This window comes from Manis javanica, chromosome X (assembly GCF_040802235.1).
Source record: "Manis javanica isolate MJ-LG chromosome X, MJ_LKY, whole genome shotgun sequence".
Classification (NCBI taxonomy): Eukaryota; Metazoa; Chordata; class Mammalia; order Pholidota; family Manidae; genus Manis; species Manis javanica.
Window position 1 is genome coordinate 28,400,898 of NC_133174.1, and position 18,132 is coordinate 28,419,029.

The 18,132-nt window shown below is 35.8% G+C and overlaps 1 protein-coding gene across 1 annotated transcript in view; it reads left to right on the forward strand.

Moving 5' to 3' along the window:
• The window catches only part of CFAP47 (cilia and flagella associated protein 47), a 489,967-nt gene that overhangs the window by 204,898 nt on the left and 266,937 nt on the right, over positions 1 to 18,132 (forward strand). Inside the window, exons 35-37 of the mRNA XM_073227718.1 lie at positions 2,587 to 2,684; positions 2,959 to 3,075; positions 14,990 to 15,124. Of these exons, the coding sequence (XP_073083819.1) occupies positions 2,587 to 2,684; positions 2,959 to 3,075; positions 14,990 to 15,124 (350 nt within the window). The remainder of the gene's footprint in view (positions 1 to 2,586; positions 2,685 to 2,958; positions 3,076 to 14,989; positions 15,125 to 18,132) is intronic.

The following is an 18,132-nucleotide window of genomic DNA, read 5'->3' on the forward strand; positions in this document are numbered from 1 at the left end:
AGCACCATAGAATAAAATGCTTAAGTATAAACCTAATGAAATATGTGCAGGGTATATGTGCTGAACATTATAAAACACTGATGAAAGAAAGAGAACTAAATAAATAGAGAAATATTCCATATACCTAGGATTTGGAAGAATAAATATAGTAGTTAAGATGTCAGATTGCTCTATAGATTCAATATAACCCCAATGAAAATCCTAGCACACTTTTTTGGTAGATATTAAGTTGATTCTAAAATTCACATGGGAATTTTGGGGGTGATAAGACTTCTATATGAAAATGTGGTCAATGCATGACAGTGCATCTTAAAATCCTGGGAATGTACACCACGAAGAGTGAATGTTAGTATATGTTTTTTTTTAATCAACCAAGACATAGAAGTAATCCAGGATGGGATGCAGAGTGTGACAAATGAATCCAGCTGCATTACAAATGTTCCACAACCTCACTGAAAGTAATGGAGAAGAGATGGGCTGACTTAATTCTCTTTTGAAAACTATGTCATGGCTGCACACTGTAGAAGTAAAGACAGGAGGAACTCTACATGCACAGATTATTGTAGTTTCCTACAAGGATAGGTTTGCAATTCTGAACACTTTATACTAGGGTTGACAAATAAGTAAATATATTGTAGATAATGAGAGCCAGGTTTTTCACTGTTGAAGCAGAAAGTTAGAAATAAGGAAAGGAGGAAGGTGGTAATGAATCCCGTGGTGCTAGATTACAGATGGTGGAGTTGGAAGTAACAATATAACTTTGTTTTTGCTTTATTGTTCTCTGTTCATTAGTTTCTAGTTAAGAGATTTTTCCTTAGTTGTTTTCTCCTTATGCATGTAATCTTTCCTCAACAAGATGTTAAAACTCCTTAAGGGGAATTTCTATCCCTTCTCTAATATCAGTATATGATGGATGCGATATTTACAGGATATGGTCGATGTACACACTTAAATGACTCACTGTCAACTTGGAAGTCTACTAAATTGCTTTTTTCAAATTAAGGTTAGAATTACTCTTGTTCATAGAAAAACTAACACTGGCTACAAAGTGAGACCCCTTGCTTTTATTAAAAGCCAAGGGTGGCAAATACACATTAAGAGAAGCACATTTAGGTTATAATTATTCAGCCAACTAGAAATGTGCATTTTAAAATCATTACTTTGTATCAAATCCTTATATCAGGTGTACAATTGTTCATAGGTTTCTGTCATGAAAAATACTTTGGAAAATATAGTGCAGAATGTTTGGCTTGTATTAGTTAAAAATGGCTAGTGATCTTTGCTACACTGGTTGTGTAGTCATATGCTATTGAAATCCTGTAGAAATGTTCAGTGCTGTTTCATCTCACATGAAAGAGTAAGACATCTGTGGTTCCAGAGAAAACTAAGTCTTCCAGTTCCAGATGTAAAGCGATCCTGGTTTGTGAGGTTAATATACATGTCATGAACATACTTGTCATGGTTTCTCTTCACAGAAAATGGGAATCAAGGGATTTGAGATTTATGCATATCACCAATTCCCCCCACCCCCTTGTTTTCACACAAGAAATCATCTCAAATCACTAAGAATCGAGGTCCTTTTGGAAACTTTTTACAAAAGGAAATGTTATGCTCAATATAGCAATAATGTCTGATGTTCAAATCACCCTCCTTCCCTCATTTCTGACAGTCGCTTAGATATTTACTAGATGTCCAGATACTTTCACTTTTTGTTCCAGGTTCAGCACAGTAGTCATTTGTATAACTGAGCATTATTTTTATTACTGCTCCATCTTTTTTTCTTTTGAAGTTTTGAATTTTATTATCACACATGGATAAATTCATCTTTAAAAAAATTCTACACAGAAATTTTGGAATAACAAGTGAAAGGCTTTCTCCCCTTTTCCTTGTGTCCCATCCTGCTGTTAAGAACTTGAGATGTATTCCTTTTTTATTATTATTATTAAGGTATCATTGATATAGAATCTTATGAAGGTTTCACATGAGCAACACTGTGGTTCCTGCATTCACCAGTGTTATCAAGTCCCCCCCACACACACTCACCACTGCAGCCACTGCCCATCAGCATAACTACTCCTCCATCTTGTGTTACCTTTTATAGGTCAGTTCTGGGTTTTTTTAAGCCATAAATCTCTAACCTCTTCCCCATACTTACCCTACATGTGAAGAAATTTCTGCAACAAATAGAGAAACTAGCACTCAAACTTTAGGGTTACAAGAAACCCCATGCCTTCTGAGCCTCCTTTATCCATGCTGGTGATTGTTGATCAAACATTTGCTCTCCAAGGTACTCAACAGAATGAGTAATTTTGAAATACTGGGTTTTCCTTCCATTGCTGCATGCTAATATATTCTTCCAAATGGTTCTAACAGAAACAAAGGAGACAGCTTTCAATAAAACCTCACAGATATATTTCATGACATTAAGCTTCTGAGGTTTAAGTTTTATATTTATTTCCAAAGTAATATGCTTTCTCTTTTGTAAACAAAGGCAAAGATTTATTTGACTGTTGCTCAAATTTTCATAAGGTATCTTTTTTAAAATGAAAAACTATTGTTATATTTACTTTTTTTTTTCTGGAACAGGTGTTATTCCCTCTGAGAGATGGATAGTAAATTTTGATGAAGACCTTTTAGATGGCCTTGTTTTTGCAACACAGTTGGGAGCCTATTGCCCATTTTTGGTAAGTTATTTTTATGCAGAGTGGCCTATTATTTTAAAGAATTTAATATTTAAAATTGGAAGTATTTTCTGCAAAACTGATTCTTTTAAATGTTTTTAAAGTTAACACTTGAATCTGAATGGTTAGCATTCTGTTTTTGTTTCTTCTTGTGTTTTGATGGCACTTATCTACTGAAAAATGTTGATATTTCAATGACTCTTTGATAAATTACAGAGAAGTTAAAAAGCAAGAAATTTTATTCCATTACTAAAGATTTGATTGTTGTCTTTTCCAGATTGAGTCTCATTTTGTAAATATGTACACAGAACCAAAAAGTTCTGAACAGTATCTACACAATTGTCTGATTATTGTGAATGTTCTTTGTGAAATTGGCTTTGACATAGATATACAGGTGGGTGCCTTTATATCATACATTCTAAAAATGTTTTATGAGTTTCTCCCTTTTTAAACTTTTATTCCCAGCTTTATTGGACACGATTGGCAAATAAAAATTGTATATATTTAGCTTGCACAATGTGACTTTTTAGGTGTACAGTGTGATAATTTAATATACAATATGAAATGATTATCACAATCAAGTTAATTAACACATCCATTGCCTCACATAGTTAGCATTTTATTTTATTTTTTGTGGTGAGAACGCTTAAGATCTACTCTCTTAGCAACTTTCAAGTATATAATTCAGTATATTATTAACTATAATGACTATGCTTTACATTACCCAGAACTTACTCATCTGATAACTGAAAGCTTGTACCCTGCAACCAACATCTCCCATGCCCATCCCCTGGCAATCATCACCCTACTCTCTGATATTGAGTTGTTATAAATATCAGAGATATTTACTATAAATAAGTATATGAGATATTTGTGTAATAATCTATGAGTTAACTTTTTAGATTCCACATATAATTGAAATTATATAATACTTGTCTTTCTGTGTCTGGTTTATTTCACTTAGCATAATGTTTTCCAGGTTCATCCATGTCATCACAAATGTCAGGATTTCCCTCTATTTTATGACTGAATAATATTCTATTGTGTGGGTAAAAATTGCAATATTTCCAGAAACTCTTGCCTGGCCTTAGTCGTTTCACATAACAATACATATTTACAGCTACAGCCTCTAGCAGCCTCCAGGGACAAGGGGTGGAGAGAAACTGTTCTCTCCTCCCCTCTGTTGTGTAATTGGTCTGGCGCCTGTCAGTTGCTGGGGACTGGTGGAGTTTCTCCGCGAAGGGGCGCGGGGAGAGGTGAGCATGCCCTGGATGGTAGCGAGCCAGAGTAGCTGCAGGAGAGGGAGGAACGGAGCCAGGTTTCCTGTGAGCCAATAAATGGGTTTCTCACACGTTGTCTTTTCCCTTGACTGATTTCGGCTCCACCAGTTTCACTGGTTTATTTGCTCCAGGCTGGGAACACACTTCCCCCCGGACTTGCATATTGTAAGTACATACCACATTTTTTTAAATCCATTGACCCACTAGCAGACACTTAAGTTGTTTCCATATCTTGGCTGTTAGTGACTAATGGTGCAATTGAACATGGGTTTGCAGATACCACTGAGATACCAATTTCACTTCCTCTGGGTATATACCTAGAAGTGGGGTTACTGGACCATGATGTAGTTCTACTTTTAATTTTTTGAGAAACCTCTGTAATGTTTTCCATACTGGCTGTACCAATTTACATTCCCACCAACAGTACATGAAGGTTCCCCTTTCTCCACATCCTTGCCACCACTTGTTATCTTTTGTCTTTTTGATAATAGCCATTCTCATAGTTGTAAGATGATATCTCATTAATGTTTTCATTTCCATTTCCCTAATGATTAATGATGTTGAGCACCTTTTCATACACCTGTTGGCCATTTGTATGTCTTATTTGGAGAAAATATTTGACTCCTTTATGATATGCCTTTGTTCATAACTTCTAAATCTAAATTGAAACAGTCTTTTCATGGGATATGACTAAAATGTGGAAATTGAAATACAACTTCATAGAAATCTATTGGATATTTTAAAATGTGTGAATTATTTGCACTGAAATGTGCATAATAACAAAGTACTTGTAGTGATAGGCTGTTTTCTTAAGCCACAGATATGAAGCTTGAGTGCTTTTTTAACTACCCAAACTCTAGGAATTAATTAAAGGAGCAGTTGTTCAAATATAGATGTGGTATTATCATTTTAGAATGTAGTAGCGAAAAGGAAAAAAATTTCACTTTGGTTTTAAAATAAATATTCATGTAGAGATCACAGTGGCAATATATATTTTTATTATATTTGGCCCTCCAAGTTATAATTCCATCAGGGCTTTACATCAGGTGCTCAATAGCAATAATCAAAAAATTATTTTATACCATATTTTAACCTTTGTTAGAGTAATGAACTAGTATAATAAATGAACCCTGACTTCAAAGAATATGCAAACTCATTGAATTATCAAGAAACATATATATTAAATGATAATTAATATTTTACTCAATTAAGTGTCCATGTATGCAAAAAATAAAGAGTAGAGTTCAGATAAGGGGAAAGATCAGTGTGAACTAGAATGATCCACCAAAGACTTTCTGGAGGGGGCAGAGCTTATTTGGAGTCTTGAAGGGGAGATTGAATTTGGATTGGTAGTGGCAAGAAAGGAAAGTGTTTACTCAGAGGAAATGGCATTAACAGAAGGTAGAATGTGAATAAGTGACTAACATTAAGGAAGTTGTGTGACTAGGTTACCTTAGTTGAATTTTGAATTTAGAGAAATAGATAAGCATATATTAGAATTCTGGAGGTTAGCATACAAAGCCAGGAGTTAACCATGAGGTTATTACAAGCCCAATGGTTTGTACTCTTATGACAATGGTGAGGATGGACTGGGAGGATTGGGACTTGAGACAGCAGACACAGATGAGTCAAAATGCGATTTCAGTTGGTAAAGGAGGAAAGTATTGTCTCTATTTTTATCATGTTAATGGGGACTTAACGTAATAAGCTGACATAGGAGACATAGTGAGGTATCCTGGACCTGCTGATGAGCCAAAAAAGAAGGATGTAACCACTAACTCTTGAATTTTCCCTTCCATCACATACGGAGACTGATGACGCCAGTGCCTCTGTGTGACTTGGTAGAAAGTGGTTTCTTACACCTGCTGCAGAAATGATGTTTCATAATGGCTTTCTTTTTCATTGTATTAAAGTCACTTGAATGTTAAAGTCACTTTTTTTTATTAAGATATCATTGATAGACGCTCTTATGACGGTTTCACATGTGCAACATTGTTATGTTCACCTATATTATCAAGTCTCCCACTGCATACCCCATTACAGTCACTGTCCATCAGCATAGTAAGATGCTATGAAGTCACTACTGGTCTTCTCTGTGCTATACTGCCTTCCTCATGACCCCCCTACATTATGCATGACAATCATAATGCTCCTTAATCCCCTTATCCCTCCCTTCCCCTCCACCCTCCCCAGTCCCTTTCTCTTTGGTAACTGTTAGTCCATTCTTGAGTTCTGTGAGTCAGCTGATGTTTTGTTCCTTCAGTTTTGCTTTGGTGTTAAACTCCACAAATAAGTGAAATCTTCTGCTACTTGTCCTTATACACAAGGCTTATTTCACTGAGCATAATACCCTTTAGCTCCATCTATACTGTTGGAAATGGATGATTTGTTTTCTTCTTATGGCTGAATAATATTCCATTTTATATATATATATATATATATATATATATATATATATATATATATATGCACACCAATATACCATCTCTTCTTTATCCATTCATCTACATCTACTGAAGGAAAATAAGATTGCTTCCATATGTTGGTTATTGTAAATAGTGCTGCGAAAAACATAAGGGTGCATATGTCTTTTTGCATCTGAGAACTTGTATTCTTTGGGCAAATTCCAAAGGGGGATTCCCGAGTCAAATGGTATTTCTATTTTTAGTTTTTTGGGTAACTATGTTGAATAAAAGTGGGGAGAGTGGGTATCCTTGTCCTGTTCCTGATCTTAAAGGAAAAGCTTTCATCTTTTCACTGTTAAGTATGATGTTGGTTGTGGGTTTGTTTTATATGGCCTTTATTATGTTGAGGTACATGCCCTCTATACCCATTTTGTTGAGAGTGTTTACATGAATGTGTGTTGCATTTTGTCAAATGCTTTTTCAGCATCTATGGAGATGATCGTGTGGCTTTTGTCCTTTTGCGTGATGTAGTGGATGATGTTGATGGATTTTTGAATGTTGTAGCATCCTTGCATCTCTGGAGTAAATCCCACTTGATCATAATGGATGATCTTTTTAACGTATATTTGAGTTCACTGTGCAAATTTTTAGTTGAGTATTTTTGCATCTATGTTCATCAGGGATATTGGTCTGTAATTTCTTTTTTTGTCTTATCTTTGCCTGGTTTTGGTATTAGGGTGATGCTGGCTTCATAGAATGTGTTTGAAATTATTCCCTCCTCTTCTGCTTTTTGGAAAACTTTAAGGAGGATGGGTATTAGGTCTTCACTAAATGTTTGATAAAATTCAGCATTGAAGCCATCTGGTCCACAGATTTTGTTCACAGGTAATTTTTTGATTACCAGTTCAGTTTCATTGCTGGTAATTGGTCAGATCTTCTGTTTTTTCCTGGGTCAGTCATGGAAGTTCATATTTTTCTAGAAAGTGTCCATTTCTTCTGGGTTATCCAGTTTGTTATCATATAAATTTTTATAGTATTCTCTCATAATTCTTTGTATTTCTGTGGTGTCCATAGTGATTTTTCCTTTCTCATTTCTAGTTCTGTTTGTGTGTGTATACTCTCTTTTTTTCATGGTAAGTCTGGCTAGGGGTTCCTCTATTTTGTTTCATTGATTCTTTCTATTATTTTGTTCTTCTTGACTTTATTTATTTCTGCTCTGATCTTTGTTATGTCCCTCCCTTTACTGACTTTGAGCCTCATTTGTTCTTTTCTAGTTTCATTAATTGTGAATTTAGACTGTTCTTTTGGGATTGTTATTCTTTTATGAGGTAAACCTGTATTACAATATACTTCCCTCATAGCATGTCCTTCACTGCATCCCATAGATTTGGTGGTGTTGAATTATTGTTGTCATTTGCCTCCATATATTGCTTGATCTCTGATTTTATTTGGTCATTGATCTGTTGATTATTTTAGGAGCATTTTGATAAGTCCCCATGTGTTTGTGGGCTTTTTGTTTTCTTTGCATAATTTATTCCTACTTTCATACCTTTGTGGTCTGAGAAGCTGGTTGGTACAATTTCAATCCTTCTCAATTTACTGAGGCTCTTTTTGTCGCCTAGTATATGATTTATTCTTGACAATGTACCCTGTACACTTGAGAAGAATGTGAATCCTGCTGCTTTTGGGTGGAGTGTTCTACAGATGTCTGTTAGGTCCACCTGTTCTAATGTGTTCTTCAGTGCCTGCCTCCTTACTTATTTTCTGTCTGTTTGATCTGTCCTTTGGAGTGAGTGGTGTGTTGAAATCTCCTAAAATGAATGCATTGCTTTCTATTTCCCCTTTTAATTCTGCTATTATTTCTTTTACGTATGTAGGTGTTTCTCTGTTAGGTGCATAGATATTTATGATAGTTATATGCTTTTGTTTGACTGATCCTTTTATCATTATGTAATATCCTTTCCTTCCTTGTCTCTTATTAATTTCTTTGTTTTGAAGTCTATTTTGTCTGATACAAATACTGCAACTCTTGCTTTTTTCTCCCTTTTGTTTGCATGAAATATCTTTTTTTCCCTTCACTTTTAGTCTGTGTATATTTTTGGGTTTGAAGTGAGTCTCTTGTAGGCAGCATATGGATGTTTCTTGTGTTTTTATCCATTCAGTAACTCTATGTCTTTTGATTGGTGCATTCAGTACATTTACCTTTAGGATGGTTATCAATAGATATGTACTTATTGCCACTGCAGGCTTTAGATTTGTGGTTACCAAAGGTTAAATGTTAGCTTGTATACTATATAACAGTCTAACTTACCTCACATAGTACATTATTTCAAACACAATTTAAAGGTTCTGGTTTTTTCCCCTTTTCTAGTCCTCCTCTATTCCTTATATATTAGGTGCCATATTCTGTGTTCTTTGTATATCCCTTGACTGACTTTGGGGGTAGTTGATTTTATTTTCCATTTTCTTAGTAATTAACTGGTGTACTTCCTTTACTATAGTTTTGTTTTCTCTGGTTGCAGCTATTTAGCCTTCGGAGCTCTTACTTCTAGAGCAGTACCTCCAAAATACACTGCAGAGACAGTTTGTGGGAGGTAAATTCCCTGAACTTTTGCTTATCTGGAAATTTTTTAATCCCTCCTTCAACTTTAAATGGTGATCTTTCTGAGTAGAGCATTCTTGGTTCAAGGCCTTTCTGCTTCATTGCATTAAATATATCATGCCACTCCCTTCTGGCCTGTAAGGTTTCTGCTGAGAAGTCTGATGGTAGCCTTATGGGTATTCCTTTTTATGTGATATTTTTACTCTTTATGGCTGCTTTTATTACTCTGTCTTTATCCTTGATCTTTACCATTTTAATATTATATGTCTTGGTGTTGTCTTCCTTGGGTCCCTTGTGTTGGGAGATCTGTGCATCTCCATGGCCTAAGGGACTATATCCTTCCCCAGTGATTACCTCCTCAAAGACACTTTCTATCCCTTTTTCTCTCTTCTTCTTCTTCTGGTACCCCTAGAATGTGAATATTGTTCCATTTGAATTGGTCACACAATTCTCTCAATATTCTTTCATTCCTAGAGATGCTTTTATCTCTCTTTCCCTCAGCTTCTTTGTATTCCTGTTCTCCAATTTCTATTTCATTTACTATCTCCTCTACCTCATCTAATCTGCTCTTAAATTCCTTCATTGTATGTGTGATTTTGGATACTGTATTTTTCAAAGTTTCAGTCTTTCTTGAAGTCCTCCCTGAGGTCTTGAGTATTTTTCTGTAGCTCCATGAGCAAAGAGCTCCATGAGCATGTTTATGACTTTTATTTTGAAATATTTATCAGGAAGACTGGTGATTTCTGTTTCACTTGTTCCTTTTTCTTGTCTTTGTGGGATTTTGGTTTGTACTAGTTTCTTTTGACATTTCACATTTGTAGTGAATAATATGCAATAATAACTTTGTGTAGCTGCTGCCCTCTAGTGTATAGAAGGTTTGCTCTCTGGAGCTGCTTGGCCCCTCGTGAGATGTCAGGGGTCGCAGGTGAGCAGCACTGGTGCCTGCCAGAATAAAGAACTCTTTCTTGCTTCCCTGCTGCGGTTCCTGCCTCCACTGACAGGGACAGTGGTCTGAGCACCCAGAGAGGAGCCTCTATGCTGTGCCCTTATAGCTGCCACAGGTGGGGTCACCCTCTTTCTTACCTCATGCAATGGCAGGGGCAGCAGGTTTGCGAGCAGTTTGTAGCCAGAAGGAAGGAGCAGCAGGCTGCATATTGCGGTGAGGGGCCTTGGGGCTGTGTTTCCAGCCAGGGAGATGGAGCACCTGAAGCTCCTGAAATTTCCCAACCTGCTGTGCTGAGTGCACCGGGCAATTTTGTTCACCTGTCCTTTCTATTGAACAGCAAGCTCTGTGTAATCCTTGCCCCTTTAGCAACCCTCTCACTGTTGGGAAGTGTTTCAAAGTGCCTGCCTTTCTTTTGTCCTGGAGCAGCTGTTTGTGGATCCCTGTTCTCCACAAGCAGCTGGAATCTGTTTCTCTGAGTATTCTGCCTGTCTTAGTTTTCCAACCCCACTAATCTCCATAGTACCATGTAATGTAAGTTTGTGGTCCCAGAGCAGATCTCCAGGGCTGGGTGTTCAGCAATCCTAGTCCTCCACCCACTGTGCACTCTATTTCTCTTCCTCCCTCTGGTGAGCTGGGTTTGGGGTAGGGCTTGGGTCCCGCCAGATTGCAGCTTTGCTACTTTACCCTTGTCTGTGAGGTCTTCTCTTTTCCCCAGATGTAAGCAGTCTGTTGCGGTCTTCTTTCCTTTTGTTCTTTCAGGATTAATTGTATTTGCTGTATTTTCATATTATATGTTGTCTTGGGAGGAGTTTTCTGTCTCATTTCTTACACTGCCATTCTTAGGCCCATCTTATCTCTTAAAGTCACTTCTCATCAGGTCTGCCATTTACATTGTTTTAATTTGGTAGAGTTGTTGAGAGAAACTATAATCAAGAATTTTTGTCAGAGTTTTTTATAAGAGACTTAAAGATATACTCTAATAAAAGATTTTTGTTTGGAAGAATGAAAATATTAAAGTTCTCATTGGTTTGGAAAATTGAATCTCCTCCATGAAAGACACTGTATTGACCCTGCAAGAGTGTATATACAGTTAAACCTCACTCATGCCTTAAAGATGTTACTCACTAGTAGTGACAAGTATATGAAAAGGAGCTGATACAAAACAGTGACTGCTCTGTGACTTTTCTTCTGTTCTAAGACAAGATACAATGTAGACAAGAAACAATGTGCTGTGTGAATCAAAAAGAAATTATTCTGAAAAGGGAACCAGGAAGAGCTGCATAGCAAAGTGACCCTTGAGAATTTGGTAGCAGTTCACAAAAATACTTAAAACTACTCTTTTAAAAAGACTATAATGAGTCATATATTGTGATTCAGTCCTTTGCTTTTTGATTTCCCAGATATGTTGACTCAAAATGTTTATTTTATTGTGTAGCCAAAAAAGATTTTACAGTGTGAGTGTCTTCTATGTAAAAATATAGAAAAGATTTGATGAATGGAGAAATGGACAGTTAACTTATCAGATAATTAGCAAACTTTTACCAGCCATTTCCAATTTCCTAACTTTTTATGAGCCTGGATTTACCAACCACATTAAATGGCAACGTTTAAAAATACCACCCTTAAATTCACTTAGCTGTAGTGAAATAATGCCAATGCTTAGCACTGTTCCACATTTGAATCCTATGAAATTCACCACAGGACTTACTTCTTAATGCTTAAGTTTCTTATTTATTACATCTTTCTTTGCATCTGTTCAATCAGATGAATGTTTCTGTGCCAGTGTTCTGTCCTACTGTGGAATCCTGTCAGGTGGAATTACAGTTAACACATATTCTCCCTTTCATGACGTGCTTTGTATTTAAGGAAGGAAGAAATTTTGTGGGAATTATTTGGACTCAGCCTAGAATGTATTTTTATTCTCCCATGCAGAGAAATGGATATAAAAAATAAATGCAACATTTATAGAGGTAGTATCACACGTAATTCACTGACTAGTGATGGGAGCTAAGGGTGAATAGAGAATCTAAGTTTTTCTGTTAAAAATTTTGTTTTCCTCAGCTTGGATACCTTTAGCCTTAACTGAATTCATGAATAAAAATATTTTTAAATAAAAGAAACTCAATATTTTACAAAGGAGAATTCAGGCAGTAGAAGATTTATAGAGATAGTTGTTCAGTTCCTCAACTAGATTATCAAGAGTTTCATTTTTGCTAAGCCCTTCTCAGCCTGCTGTCTTTGTTTTAGGAATGTACAGGCATGTACACTAATAACCGGAAATTTCATTCTGAAATTCTCTCATAACACCTTCATACAGCAATTCTTGGGGCTGGTTGAGTAGCACCTCTTCTTGTGCTTCTCTTTTTCACTAAGGTAAACCTGCTCCATGGCCCCATGGGATATTTTCCATTGCATATCATTGACCATAACTGCATCCCATGCTTGCAGCTAAACCAGTGTTTGACAAAGGTAATGGATGCCACGAGAATGGGATTCTTAATAAAGAAGAAAAGGAAATTGTTGTTGGGAAGGCAATCAACAGTGTTCTCTGTAGAATTATGGTATGTCATTGGGCACTGCTAGTTATGGTTGGTGTCTAGTCTGAAAGCTGTTGGTATCTTGAAGTCATAGCAAATAATGCATAGCATCTACCATGAAGCTCAGTATCATCTCCCCTCTTGTTACCGATGAGGAAACTGAGGTCTAGGGAAGTCGATTGTTTTAGTCAGGATCATGGCTCTGTATAGTAGCAGAATTTGAATTTAATATACCAGATTGCTACAACAGTATTTTTCTCTATTATGCCTTTCTTTGTGTTAGTCCAAATTCCCTATCTTTTGTTAGTCCAACAGGAAAGTACCATAACTGGGTAAAAGTGGACCAATACAATTCAAGTTCTTCTAGGTTATATTTATAGAGAGAGTAATGAATATATCTTTGATATTTTACATGAAAATCTTGTGTCAAACAAACACGATTTATTTTAAGCCTAGGATTAACTAAAATTAATTGCTTTAGGTTATTTTTATAACCTAAAAAATTTGAAATTCATCATAAGAATGCCTTTTTTATATTTTTATAACCTAAAAAATTTGAAATTTATCATAAGATAAGAAAGCCATTTTCTCTGTTTCCTTAATCTAGTATCTTAATTATCAAGTATATTTTTTCCATTAAGATATTTTTTTCATTTCCAGTGTATTGCATTGAATCCTATTATATGCTATCCAGAATTTTGGGAATCATTTTATACTGCTATCTGTGTATTTTATGCTACAGCCACTAAAACAGTGTTGAAATGACTTTTATTGACCTCAGCCTTGAGCCCAGAGTGTTCTTCTACTAGCCCTGCACTTTCCCCAACTAACACATTTCCTGTCACCCTGGACAGTCCTCTTTGGATTACACTCATAGGCTGGCCCATCACATAGGGCCCTGAAGGGCCATATTCTTCACTTTGTTGCAGTTGAACTCTGTATTTCATTTTTTAGTTTGTTCTCTTAAGTAGTTTTCCTGTATCTGCTGACTACCATTGTCTTTGGTGAAGAATGTAAGACCACAGAATACTGATGAGAAACTTTGGAGTCCTGGTATATTTCTCAGTTTTCCTCAAATCATGCTTATTAGCAGCTTTCTGACATGCCCTTATGTTTTACTAACATCCCTCCCTCCACCCCAGCCATCTTTATTGGTTAGCCTTACTACTTATTGACAAAACAAAAAAACAAATCCTTCTCTTCTTCCAAAGAGGGAAAATAATGTATATGGAAACGCAGACTACGAGATGATCTGAGGGACTGTCATTATTCTCTGGTAACTGCTGCCAAATTTCAGAGTTAAGTGTGTGAGTGCCATATAACACATTAGGTATCGTTGGCTTGCATACCACCTACATTCCTAGGCCGGACCCAGATCATTTGCCCTTGCTAACTTGAATGTATGCCATTAAGTCATAGTAGATGCTCATTTTACAGAAGTGTAGAGAGCTCCCTATATATGGACAATGAGAGTGTTGCTTATTAGTGGGGTTTTTATGTCTTTGAATGTATGCCTCAGACCATTTCCAGTATGTCTTTGCTATGAATAATTCTCCCCCACTACCATCACCTTTCCCTAGGAGATCACAGGCACTATGTAAATGGATAGGAAGAATTTTTCCTCTTTCTCCTCACTCAACTTTTTGACTTCATTGTGTATTCTGGCTGTGTTAATTGATTCTGCTGTTATTTCTCTGTAATTCTGGATTTTATCTCAGATCTATTCCAATAGCCATCACTGATTTATCATGTTTAGCAGTAAAATGAAGCTCTCTGTCTTATTATAATTTGTCTGTTCTGGGAAAAGCATTTTCTAACCACCCCCCTGCCTGATCTGCCTGTATTGTTGCTCTAGTGCTACTGTTTATTCAGAAATCAAGGCCCTCACCCCTCACCCTGACACCCATACTCTTCACAGTGAGTCCCTGATGCTCCTTAGTCTTGTCTTCCACTACTTGTCCTTTTTTACCTTATCCATATTCAAATTGGGCTTCTTTCCCAAATGAACACTGTACTTCCCTATATCCTTGCCCCATAGTCCTTTGCCTTTCTGATAGAATATGCCTTTTTCCTCACACCAAACACAATGTATTTAATAGTCAAGCATTCTCCAAGGCCATCTCTTGTGCTGCCTTCTCCCTTGGGCTTTTGTTTGGAAATATTTTGCCATATTTTACCACAGTAGTTTGTCTACTTCTCAATTTTCTTCTGCTGCTTTATATACTTTAAATCAAGGACTGTGTCTTAGTCACATCAGTCAATATTTCTAGTAAATAGTACTCTTCTGACCTTTGATGAGCTTTTATGGAGTCTCTGAGGCTGAGGTCAGTGTTGTGCTTAGAACACGTGTAATCAGTCTTTTAACACCTAGGTCAAGTTCTTCTGATTCACAGCAATATTTTGTTTCCTGTGTCATTGTCAATCAGTAACACTTTAAAATATTTTAAAGCAATAACAATTGATTTACTACACTTTAGCTCTTCCTAGTACATTTTATCTGTATATCCTCTAATTTCTATTTCCCTTCTTTGAAACTAGGCCACTGACATCTGTGACCCTAATCCAATCCTGATGCTTATGCTTTGTGTGTACATGTATGAGAGGCTCCCTACATACCTCCCCAAGAAGGTGGTGCCCTTTCATTGTGCTCTGCATGACACTGTGTTGAGACAGGTAAGGATATATTTGGGGCCAAAATATACACGGAGGTAAACTTATAAGAAGGGTTTTAGCTTTTCTTTCCCAGTCCAAATGTAACAAAAGTACCAATATGACATAAAAAGCCTTAACAACTGTTGCTCCTTCTAAACCAAAGGTATAGTAGAGTGAAAGGGACAATTTGTGCTTAATAATAATAAGCACCTATAATGACTTTTTCATTCATTTGATGAATGGGGTTTGGGAAAGTGGAAAATGAAAAGTAAGCACTTTGAAGAGCAAATCTTTTCAGGAAACTTAAGATCCATTTCATGTACAAGACTGACAGCATAAGTGGAAAATTGTGATCTGAATGTGCTCAGCTTTCCTTTAGGGAGCAGCTTACTCATCCAGATGGATTTTGTTCAAACAAACATATATAAAGGTAAATAATAATGACACTGCTCCTGACCAGGGCCACCTAATTCTCACTACAGGAGTTTATATATGCTGGAGCTGCTAAATGTGTAGCAGTGTACTTTTTAACTTGCAGAAAAAAATTGAAAATGAAATTTTGAGTCTCATAAAAAATGGCAAATGTATATAAATATATCCATATTTTGCAAGTATTCTCTTTAATTGAAAAATATCTTACCAGGGATCATTGTTTTTTTCAAACAATTTGTTGCATATTAACACTTGTGAAATATCTTCTAGCATATAATTTTAAATTGCTTGTACTTATCTAAGATTGTTCCTTCCACTAGTTTTTTTGATAAAATCTTCAACCACATTTATAGGTCTCTCCTTGTGTCTTTCTCAGGACATTATAGGCTGATAGAATCTTCTTCTGTACCAAAATTAATTAACCACTTTGGTCAGATCATATTTCTTTCTTTTCCTCAAGCTGTTTTGTGTATTCCTTCTCATATTTGGTTGAGGGAGATAATGTTATACTTTCAGTGCAAAACTTGCCCATATTTGGTGTTCAAAAGCTATGTCTTGGTGACCTTTGATTTGTACTTATAAACTCTTTGAGAAAATCACTCTGTAGGCTCTGTAATGGGATGAGCCATGATGGTTGGTAAGGATTCAGTTAAAAGTCAGGAAAAACTCAGGTTCTTGTCTCAAAGTATAAAGGGCTCAATTTAGGGAAGAGAAGCCTCTTGTTATAATTTTTGCTAGCAAACATTGAGATATGTTTTTTTAGCAAACACTCAGATAACCTTTAAAAAATTTTTATTCTTTTCCCTTTTTTGTCCAAAAAAAGAAATATAAAACTCTTTAGAAGATTTTTTTCAACCGTTTTTACTATGATAGTTCCCTAACTGCAATGATATTCAAGGACTTTGGGGACTAACCAGCCTAGTGCTGTAATTATATTGAAGAGGACTTTTGACTTCAAAATAAAATTTCCAAGGTGTTAGAAATGTTTTGATAAGCCTGCAGAAAATAGGGGGAGGCTGAATTAGATGAAACTGATTTAGTACAGTTAAGTATTTTTACCAGTTCTTGAATTCTGTCCAGATATTTGTGTTTCTTTATGTCACTTAGTTGTTATTATTTTAAAAAAGTAGTTAATAACACAAGCTAATGTTTAAACAAAATTTTCATTGTGACTTTAAAAACCAAATTAAGGAATATTAAAATGGAAACATGATTTCTTTCCACATTTAACTCTTCACTAGGAATAATGTTCAAACCCTAAGGTTATAGATGAAATTATATATATATATAGCTTTTCTATTTCACAAATGTAAGGTATGTCTTTTGAAGGAAACAATATAAATTAAATATAAATGCAAAACAAAATGTCAGTTACAACAAGCTTTGATTTTAAATTTCACTGATTCTGAAATTAAGAATCTTTGGTATAGTTTGCCCCTGTGTGTCAACACCATAAATGACAGTGCCTAAATCAGAGAATGTCATTTTTACCAATCCTTCTTCCTCTAGGATAAAGAAAAATCTCAAGAAATGGCTACTTTAATTGAAAAACTATTTCTATAGTTATACTATAGAATAATAGAATGTTAGAACCCATAAAAATATAGTAATCAATGAAAAAATGTACAGTGCAGTGATTTTCTGAGACATTTTTTAATTGAAGTCTTTTCTTTTTGAAACAAAATTTACACAGAAGCACAATAGTTAAAGAATGGCTGTCATTGAAAAAGTTACAAAAGGGAAATCGAGACTCCAAAGCTTGCTTTCTTTCCCTTGAACAGCTTTCCCCTCTCCCATTTACCCATTTACCACTCACCACCCCTACATGAGTTGGGTGGGAAAATCTGATCACAGACGAGTGCAATGCCATTAGGTCATACATGTGATATGACCTAATGAGGATGAGTGGCTTCCTTAAGATCTCAGGACTAGTTATGGAAGTTCCAGACCTGTAAACCAATAACAGTTCAGAGGGAATCTACTATGCTTGTCCACATTTCCTTTCAGAAAATGGAAATTGCTCTCTAGAATTTAAAATCATGTGGTCTGTTAATTAATACTTTAAACACATGCACATACATACATGCATACACAGATACATAAAAATAACACACTATGGTCTCTTGTCCCATTGTAGCTGATTTCTATAAGTAGATGAACAAAATGAGACCCCCAAATCCTTGGGGAAACTGAAGATAGACACTCTTCAGCAATAATATACTTGTCCTAATAGGAAAATTCTCACTGAAATAAAAAAGTAGTCAATCTTCCAACAAAGCTCTGTCATATTCCTTATGATTCACTACAGTCACGTATAGTGCTAATCTTTAACCCTTCAAATATCTGTGACCATCATTCCTGGACTATTGCCACCTTTTTTCCACTCTAATTTGGCCAATCAGCCATGCCTTCTCCCTTCCCGAGTCAGTACTTTCCATGGTAACGTTGTGTCTTCCTAATGTGTGTGCGTGTTTTGAATCCCCATTATATTCTACATAAACACCTGTGTACTCACATTTTATATGAAATATTCTCTCTAAAAATTAGGTAACTCATTCTCAAATACTCTGCTTACCTTGGCATTAGGAAGAAAGAGA